Source organism: Triturus cristatus, chromosome 11 (genome assembly GCF_964204655.1).
Source record: "Triturus cristatus chromosome 11, aTriCri1.1, whole genome shotgun sequence".
NCBI classification, from domain to species: domain Eukaryota; kingdom Metazoa; phylum Chordata; class Amphibia; order Caudata; family Salamandridae; genus Triturus; species Triturus cristatus.
This window is the reverse complement of record NC_140594.1, coordinates 21,267,966-21,277,592: the sequence shown is the minus strand read 5'-3', so window position 1 is coordinate 21,277,592 and position 9,627 is coordinate 21,267,966. Positions and strand designations below refer to the sequence as shown.

The window sequence follows — 9,627 nt, the reverse complement described above, 5'->3', positions numbered from 1 at the left end:
GGGCTGGCATGCATCGAGCTGGCATGCAACGGGCTGGCATGCATCCAGCTGACATGCAACGGGCTGGCATGCGTCGAGCTGGCATGCAACGGGCTGACATGCAACGGGCTGGCATGCATCCAGCTGACATGCAACGGGCTGGCATGCATCGAGTTGGCATGCAACGGGCTGGCATGCATCCAGCTGACATGCAACGGGCTGGCATGCATCGAGCTGGCATGCAACAGGCTGGCATGCATTCAGCTGTCATGCAACGGGCTGGCATGCATCAAGCTGGCATGCACTTCGCCCAGGGCTCGCTCTACCGGGCTCCTACAGCTTGTACACAGCGCACGCCGCACCACGTGCTGTTGTTGTGAATTACATAATCACCGATTGGACGGTCAAAGCAACGAATCAGCTGTGGGAAGCGGCCCGCCCAGTGTCCGCCCCTCATCCACGCCCTCGCCCATTCAGTAGTCGGAGAGTAGGCGGGCTCTCCGGGGCCAGTCACCGAGGTCCAAGCGTGATTGTCACAGAGGCGCTAGAGATGGAAGACGGACTACGCTGCCGGAGAGACCTCTCGGATGGCGGACCGGGCGCCATGCTGAAGTGGAGTAAATGCACCGACGTGGAGCGGGAATACGGGGGGACTTTGGGAACGGCTGACTTTCAGAGAACATCTTTATCTTCTGTTGCACACAGGTTCGAGAAAAAACCAGAATCCAGGCGCGGACAGCGCGCAGATAAGTTTTTATAGTTGTGAGTTTATATCAGCTCTTTATGTCACACCAGAGGCAGAGTACGTCCTGTCAATGATTGAGCACGTCTTGCCTCCCGTCTGCCGCCTCACTGCAGGTCCCCCCGCCCCGTGCTCGCGCCAGGCGCCGCTCTAAGATGGCGGCGGCCGCACGCGCTCCGCGCTGGCCCCGCCCCCGCGCTCCCAGCCGGCTCTGCACTGCGAGAGTGTCAGGAAGTCGAGCACCGCTGGTGGCCGAAGCAGGACGTGCTGCCCCAGCGCCGCGGCTTCACCTGGACATACAGCCGGTCTTCAACCGCGTAGACACCGTGCCACCGATCCGTGGGGCAGTCATTCTCACAGAGCGCCTCCTGGTGCCTGTCTTTCCTCTAAGCGCCCTTCACAGCCGCTCGTGACCCCTTCTAGTGATACTTCTGCCCCCGACCCTCCCTCGAGGCTGTCATCCATACAGGACCTCCGTCCCTGTCTCCACAGTTACTTAACATCCCCTCTTGTGACCCCTTCCAGAGGTACTCCTGCCCCACTCCCTCCCCGTCCTCTCAGCCTCTCTTGTGGCCCCTTCCAGAGGTACTCCTGCCCCACTCCCTCTCCGTCCTCTCAGCTACCTATCACCCCTCTTGTGGTCCCTTCCTCAGACCCTCCGTTGAGTCTTTCCTCCTTACTGCGCCCCATCTCTGTCTCTTAAGGCCCTGTAACAATCCCTCTTGTGACCCCTTCCCCACAGCCTCCCTAGGGCTAACCTCTTTGCAGCCTCTTTTCTAGACCCTTACCCTCAGCTCCTTTAACAGTACCTCGTGTGCCTCCTTGCAGTGATTCCCGTTCCTCAGACTCTCCTTTGGGTCTCCTTCCTCACATACCTCTTAGCCTCTATCCCCCCCACCCCTCTACCAGACCCTCTTGTGTCCCACCCATTTCCAGTGATTTCTGTGCCTTGGAATTGATTCGTCCTTGAGTTTTTTTCACCCAAGCACCACTCTCTAATCACTTTTCTTGACCATTGACCCCTCTGTCCTTCCTGTTTCTTTTCCCAAGCCTTTGTTCTTATAACTGCACAGACCCCTCGCCTAACACCTGATTTAGCGGCCATCTCATCCTAAGAAATCGCCCAGCTGTGTCCCCTACAGCCCTCAGATTTCTTTCTCCAACTTTCCGAACAAAAACCTATCGATCATCTGCTTTGAATATTAGATTTGACATTGACAGTTTCTTGCGCCCTGGCGTTTTTAACCATCTCTGACCACCTCATTTCCTCCTCTGCCATGCCCCACCTGTGACCACCTCATCCTCTCCCCTCTGCTTTTCCTCCCTTCGCTTTTATTCCTGTTTGCCTTTTTAGGTGACACGTTTGACTGCCACGTGTGCTCCTCTCCACCCACAGCCATGGACAACTCTTCGGATGAGCAGACCCCACTCCTGGGAAGTAGAAGTGGGCGCTCGGGCTCCTCTTGGAGAGGGCCCTCATCATCCTCAGGACCTGCCCTTGGCTTTTCAGGGCGCCGCATGGCCTGTGCCGCTGTACTGTTAGCTGTTCTTCTTGAACGTGCTGCTTTCTATGGCTTGACTGCCAACCTGGTCCTCTTTCTGAACATGCCTCCAAACTCATGGGAGGGGGGCAAAGCTAGCCAAGTGCTGCTGCTCTTCATGGGCCTCACCTACTTAATGGCACCTCTTGGAGGCTGGATTGCTGATGCCCACTTCAGCCGTTTTTGGACAATTTTGTTCAGTATGGTATTCTATCTGGTTGGCATGCTAGCCTTTCCACTAATGGCCTCCCCCCAGACCCGCCTTATCTTCTGTGGAGATGTGCCCCTAATCCCTATAGAAAACTGTTCCACTCCTAATGGTTCTAAAGACTATATAAACTGCACGGGTGTTGGAGGTGGCTACTGTGCCATCACCGCCTTTATTGGACTTGCCATTGTGGGGCTTGGAGTGGGTGTCGTAAAAGCAAATATTACTGCCTTTGGTGCTGACCAGGTAAGAAAATGTACTCCCTCCTATGTGCATCTGCAGTCGCTGTATTTGACACCATTTGAGCTGAAAGGTTTAATGAAGCTGCATTTTTATTGTGTTAAAGTCTTTCTTTCATTGATTATTTGAAATATGGTCCTTAAAGGCCAAACAGATTGCCTGGGGCCACTCCAGGGCACCTTATTGCAGATACAGTGTTTATCATTCTGAATTTTAGCTGCATGTGATGTAAAGTGCTTGGTATTGGTTGGTATGAACAAGGAAAAAGTATTCAAATATAGTTTGATTATTACATTAAAGGAGTCTTGTATTTATGCCTTGTATGGTAGGCAAGTTATGGCGGTGGAAAATTAACTGTAGCGGACTAGTGTTTGGAGTCCAACTCATTGACTTTATTTGGCCGCATCTTGTATTCTTTCCCTGTTTGTTAGTTTTGTGATCCGAGCCAGAAGTCTGGCCTCCATCCTAGGTGTGTCTTAACATTTGCAAGGTAAGCTGGCTGTTCCCTCAGGGATAGCCTTAATAATGAATTTGATCTCCAAGGAACACCCAGTGCCAGATCCGTGGAAGGGAGCAGAGGTGATAACCGTGTATAAAAAGGGTGCCAGAGATGACCCTGCCAATTACAGACCGATCAGTTTGATTGACGTGATCCAGAAAGTGGTGTGCAGGGTCATTATCCTGCGGGTGGGTGCCTGGATGGAAGAGGAGCACGTTCTTTCTCATTTCCAAGCCGGCTTTTGTCAAAAGGTGGGCACGATGGACCAGGTCTTCCGTTTTTTTGCGATCTATTGGAAGTCTGTGACCATCAACAATGGTAGTCTCTACCTGGCCTTCATAGATCTCAGGATGGCGTTCGACTTGGTCCCTCGAGCAAGGCTTTGGGACATTTTAGAGAAGATGGGCTTCCCAGGACCACTCTTGGATTTTATTGTGAGGCTTCATGAGGGGAACTACGCGAGGATCAGATGGGGCACCCAGGGACAACTGACTGAGAGGGTGCCCGTGAGGAGGGGAGTTCGCCAGGGATGTGTTATGGCACCAACCCTGTTCTCTCTCTTTGTGAATGGTGTGGTGGACCATCTGAGAGAGGAACCGGCAGATGCGCCCTCCCTGGCAGGGGAAAAAACACCCACCCTACTCTTTGCGGATGATACCATTTTGATCTCTAAATCCCCAGCAGGCCTCCAAAAGCTCCTGAATCGTTTTAGTGTGTTTTGTAGTGACAGAGGTCTTACCATCAATACCTCTAAAACTAAGCTTATGGCCCTTTCACACTCTAAGAGATTCAGGAATAATCTCTTGCTTAATGGCGAGTTATTGGAGATGGTAGACTCCTTTGATTATTTGGGTGTCAGGGTAAATAGTCGGATGAGTTGGAGTCACCATCTGGCCAAAATGTCACTAAATTTTAAAAGAGTCTCAGGGACGGTCTTGAGAGAACAGCGGGAGTCATTGAGTAAACCCGTGGCACCAACTCTCGCAATTTACGAGGGCCAAGTATTACCATCCGCCCTATATGGTTCCGAACTATGGGGGTTCGAAAACATATCGGAGCTAATTACCTCAGAAAATAAATTTTTGAGAGACTTGGTAGCTTTACTTGCTTCCACTCCGTTAATTCCATTACGTCTTGACATGGGTAGGCGTCCCCTCAAAGACTTAGTGCGCCTTCGCCCATTACTTTTTTGGGTTTGATTGAGAAGGACCGGGGAGCTTAAAAATTACTCAGCTGTTTTAGATGAACTTATTCTGCTTAACACAGGCAATAGGATCAAATGGCTGAGTAATTTGAGGCAGTTGGTTGTGCAACTGGGCTTGAGTGACACATGGAAGAGCCAAACACCGCCTCCCAAGCTAGTCATTAAGAAGCTGTACTGGGACTGGGTTCAGATGGAGGATACACGTAGAGGTGAAGGGGGTATACTCACAGAGCGGTTCTTGGAGTTTAAATGGTTCAGGTTACTCGAACCGCTCCTTGATTTCATAGAGAAACCCCTGGACAGATCACTCTACCTATAAGCCAGGTTTGGGATTCTCCCAGTAAATGTCTTCACCTCCGGGTGGAATAACCAAAGAGGTACAGTGAGGGCTTTCCCGGGTTGTGCAGCCCCTAGCGAGTCCGTGGCGCACCTCTTCTTTGCCTGCCCCGCCTACAGGGTGCTCAGGAGGATATGGCTAAAACCTTTATGCAAGGGGATGGGTTTAAGATGTCATAAAATGGCCCTGCGGGTTCTTTGCACCGACACGACCTCTTCAGCCATGGTGTGTGGAGTAGCAAAATTCCTTGATAGTGCTTGGCTGATACGTATGAGAAGAACCAAGCCCTCCATTACTCAACCCACTGGCTAGAGGGTTCCTGGACATGAAGTATTAATGGTATTTGTTAGCTGCTTATGCACACTTTCATTAATCTGGTTATTGTGCATACATGATGTTGTACGTATAGTAAGGCCGGTGGGTTCTTGTTAGTATTTTATTAGTATTGTATTGTATACTTTCATGATGAAATTGTTATATGGGAATTAGTAGAAATATTTAAATGGTCTTTGTATATAGATGTTAAATCGTGTGCCCGGTCTTGATCAGACTAAAACGCTGCTAAGTTTTGATTTATACTTAGCAGTGATCAGCTTGTTACAAGTGATTTGACACTGGGCTACTTTTAATCGATACTGCCATTGATTATTGTGCTTTTTTTCACATGAAATGTTTTTAAGATGTTCTCTTTTATGGCTGGTACTCAGCCGAATAAAGAATATTGGAATGGAATGGATAGACTGAGAGTGCTTTAGAACATAGGTGCCTGTATGCTTTGGGATCGCTTTCCAATGTCTTTGTCAAGTGAACTCTTGCAGACAGAAACTCGGTGTGTTAGCTGATCTGAGATGCCTTGTTTGTATGGCATCCAGCTCCTACGTAGATTGGACCAATGTTCGAACACTGTATTCCATAGTAAATGGATTTTAATTAGATTGTCTTCTACCTTTAAGCAGCTATTTTTTCTTAATCTACTTCCTCTTTGGTGTTGGTCCCTTCTCCCTAGTCATAGCAGTACCAAAGAGGACGTGTCCACCTTAGGTTTGGTTGAACCCGAGCTCTTGTACCTATACCAAGTTAGACTTCTCTTCCTTTCTGCATCTTGTAGTAGCCACAAGGCCAGGCTACAACTTATAGTGCTTTTCAAGACTCCTATTAAATACAGGCAGTCCTAACTTCGCAACAGAGGAGTGTAAGGGACAGCACTGTGCCTGACCATGGGCCATCTCTCTGTTGAATTTTTGTTGTAGTCATTTTCATACTGTTAGTCTCTAGTACCTTGCACTGTGAGTCTGTAGACAAGACCCAGGCTGGGGTCTTCACACTTATAGTTGTAAGGCCTCTGCGATCCGTGCTTTCAAACCAAAGTAAGAGCCAGGTTTATATATTTTAGCCTTGCTAATGAGTCTTCCAGTTCTTTGGTCCTTTTCTGACTGCAAATTCTTGCCCCCCTCATTATTAACATGGTTATTAACTTTAGAAAGTCGTGAGTTCAAAAGTCCCTAGAAGGGGGTTCATCCAACTAATAGCCAACCTGTGCCTCTGAGCTCTCATTCGACCCTTTGTGCTTGGATATCACTAAAATGCTTATTTTTTGTCACATGGGGCACCAGGGCATTGCAGTTTTTTCCGGTCTGACCTGTATGACTACTAAGCCTTTATAAGTTTCACATCCATAATCTGAAACTCCAGACTTGAGGGGTAACCATTTGTCTCAGTGTTAAGAAAGCAGAAGTAAAACCGGCCTGTGGTAGTTGCTACAAGTAATTTTAACACTTTTAACTTTAGTGTAAAAGCTGGCAGGCATCTACATTTTACTAGGAATCATTCAAGCTAAATTTGCTTTCCCCTCAATGTTTGATTCCTTTGCTCTGCGCGTTCCACTTGATTTTGAGAGGAAGTTGCTTTATCATTGAATATCTTGGGCAAAGGTGAGGATGGTCAGGTGTAGACAGCATCACAGGTGTGTCTTTTATATTACGCACTACAGCGAATGTTTTCTTCAAATCGACATTGAAAATCTTCACTGTTCGCCCTTACGAACTTTGGAAATGACACAACAAAATTCATCTCTTTGAACATTTTAAAATGCTGTATAGGCCGACCAGTTCCTGATGTAGTTAGTAGTTTTAAACTGGTGTTATTCAGAGCTTCCCTTGTGACTGTTTAAATCTATATTCTGCTTCCCTATCAAGATGTGAACCCTCATATTATCTGCCAATGCTTGGTGTCGGAACAGGCAAAGCCCATTGATGGTGTGTGACAAGCGGATATATCTTTTTGTTGTGTAAAGAAAGATCCCTTTTAAGGCAAATGTGACAGAAATGATATTCTTAATCAAAAAACATGAAATTGTAATCTGCCCTCCAGTCAAGAAGCTCGGTCGAAATCTTCACCTTCAGAATTCTCATTTTGATTGAAGTATTTTTCAGGTTGAACGATAACTTTGGACATCACAGCACATGTAGGTGACTGGTTGCTAATCAGTCCCTTGTTGGTGGTCTTGCTAAGGCTATTGAATTCCCCCACCAGTCACCGTGTTCTTTTAAAGCTGTTACCCCACATTACAAATTCTGATTGCTTCTTGTGTTTGTTGGTTTTGAATACTGTTATAATTATCCCCCAACAATTTACGAAGTAGGTTTGAAGATTCTTCTCGATTTGACAGCATGGAATGATAATTGTGAAATTTTAAAATGAAACCAGTTCATAATTTAATTAGTAAATAGGCAAGTTGGAAGTTGCAAACCATTTTAGCAATGCCTACCTGGAAATTTAGAAAGAATGCTTCAAAGAAATCAGTTACGTTCTACTGAAAAAGAAAATTGTACATTTGTCCACAACACTCAAAGCCCGTAGCAACTTCCTGATCTTAATGCAATGAATAGCTGCCAATTACATCATGCGTTTTAGGAAAATTACTTTAGATGAAACTCATGACATCTCAGGCGTTTTGTGTAAGGAGTAAAATAAAACTGTCCAACTTTCATATCAAAGATCCGTGTTTACACCTTCAATGCCAATTTCGAATCTGGCTGTAAAATACTTGCTATGTGGAACTTAAACGCAGTTTGTTTTTGCCACTGATTGACAACTTCTTTTCATTTTAACGTCCCTTGTGTCCGCCAGCTTTGTATCGAGACAGAATCAATATTTTCTTCTGTGTCATCTGTATCTCATGGGATCCCATGGTGAGTTTAGCAGATCCTGACAGATAAACATGCCCCCAGTTCCTTAGCTTCTACTTGCACATGAGGTTATGCAGTGTGTTTTGATCTTGTTCTAAGGTATTTGAGGATCTGTCTTATTTACATGTTTACGCTTGGTGACCTTTAGAAGAATAAATCAGACAACACTATCACTGTCTTTGGATTTAGTTTATCGTAGTTTGTTTGTATTTTATATAGTGTAAACATGACCTATACTAGGGACTGATTGCGTTACAATTATTAGTGAACATTTGCATCCATGATTATTACGCAAGCGATGATAATGAACCATTGGTGACTATATAATCTGGTAGCAGAAAAGAAGAGAAGTGGCGGCCAAGAACAGTGTATTTAGAACAGTCATTGCTTACATTTGAGACATTATACACTTGTTAAATAAAAAGCCCCTTGGAATTATGAACGGACGTTTGCAGTGAAGTGAAGTTGAATTATTGATACTATGTGGGCCTACGGTGGAAGTCTACAAAGATCTGTACTTTGAGGGTTCTTTCTGACACCATCAGGATGTACCTATGTAAGAGAATTACCAGTAGCTGCTTGTAATAAGTTGTTACAGACAAGTAGTGGCATTATTTCTTCTACCTCTGTACTGGCAGCTGCCTTCTGCTAAGTTTGAGCGCTGCACTCCTGGACAAACACAGCCATTGGAGGAAGAAGACCTTGCAGATATCTGCAGCTTTGATGATGTCCTTTCTGAAAGCAGGGGAGACCCACACCCCTGCTCTGCTCACTGCGTCTCTCAGCACTGATTGGGTAGGTCTGTACCCAGAGAAAGACCGACAGGGCCACTAAGTCTAGCGCCCAGGAGCTGACCCCTCATGTAAGTTTTGGAAGCTTGAACCAGCTAGTTTAGTCTTGCCATATCCAGAGAGAAACGTGCCAAGGGTGGGTTTGGGAACCAGTGTGACACATAACCCAGCAAGTCTGCAGAAAGGCCATTGGGGCAAGAGTTGCAGTACAGTGAACTGCTGTGCTCTGTGCATATGGGCCTGGAGGGGAGGCGGGCATTTAAAGGTACCCCCAGACCTGGATCATGTCCCATCATAGAGATCACACGCACTGACCCTAGCCAGACCCGCATATTGTATGTGAAGACTGTGCATGCACAAGGATAATGGAGGTCGACTTGAAATTCTGTATCCTCCTGAAAGCTCTCTGCTGTGGCTTCATGCCTCATTCGTGTTCCACAACTGGGTATGATATTTTCAAGTGCTTTTGTCGCTCCTTCGATAATATTCTATGCTTTTTTGATCTGAAATGTATTAATGTATGAGTGCACAGCTGCGGCTCAGGCCTAGAAGTCGGTTTTAGGCCTTTACTAAGTACATTCCACGATATTCCACCATCAGTGGTGAATCCAAACTAATCTGGGAGAACATCCTGGCTGTTAATCATTCCCTGTTCTTTTGTTGGGCCAGGGTTATCCTGTTACCTTGAATGGAGTTTCATAAGTGCTAGCAGTAAAGAGAGACCAAGAGTCATTAGGAAGGAGCAGGATGTTTTCACGTGGTTGTGAAATAGTTCTCCTTCAGTTAAGTGAAGGTCCAGAGGTATTTGTTTATACAGCTGTGGAAACCTGAAACTATGTACTTATATGTTGTGCTCATCCACAGTCAGAAGGCTGTGGAGTGACCTTACTGATCCCGA

General features: G+C 46.4%; 1 protein-coding gene across 2 annotated transcripts in view; it reads left to right on the top strand.

The window, feature by feature from the left end:
• The first annotated feature begins 943 nt into the window (after positions 1-943).
• SLC15A4 (solute carrier family 15 member 4) overlaps positions 944-9,627 on the top strand; it is a 327,049-nt gene continuing 318,365 nt past the window's right edge. The window contains exon 1 of one of the 2 annotated variants that reach the window (XM_085632759.1): positions 944-2,716. In XM_085632759.1, coding sequence (XP_085488885.1) covers positions 2,120-2,716 — 597 coding nt within the window. In that variant the 5' untranslated portion in view covers positions 944-2,119. The remainder of the gene's footprint in view (positions 2,717-9,627) is intronic. The other variant, XM_085632757.1, reaches the window with a different exon arrangement.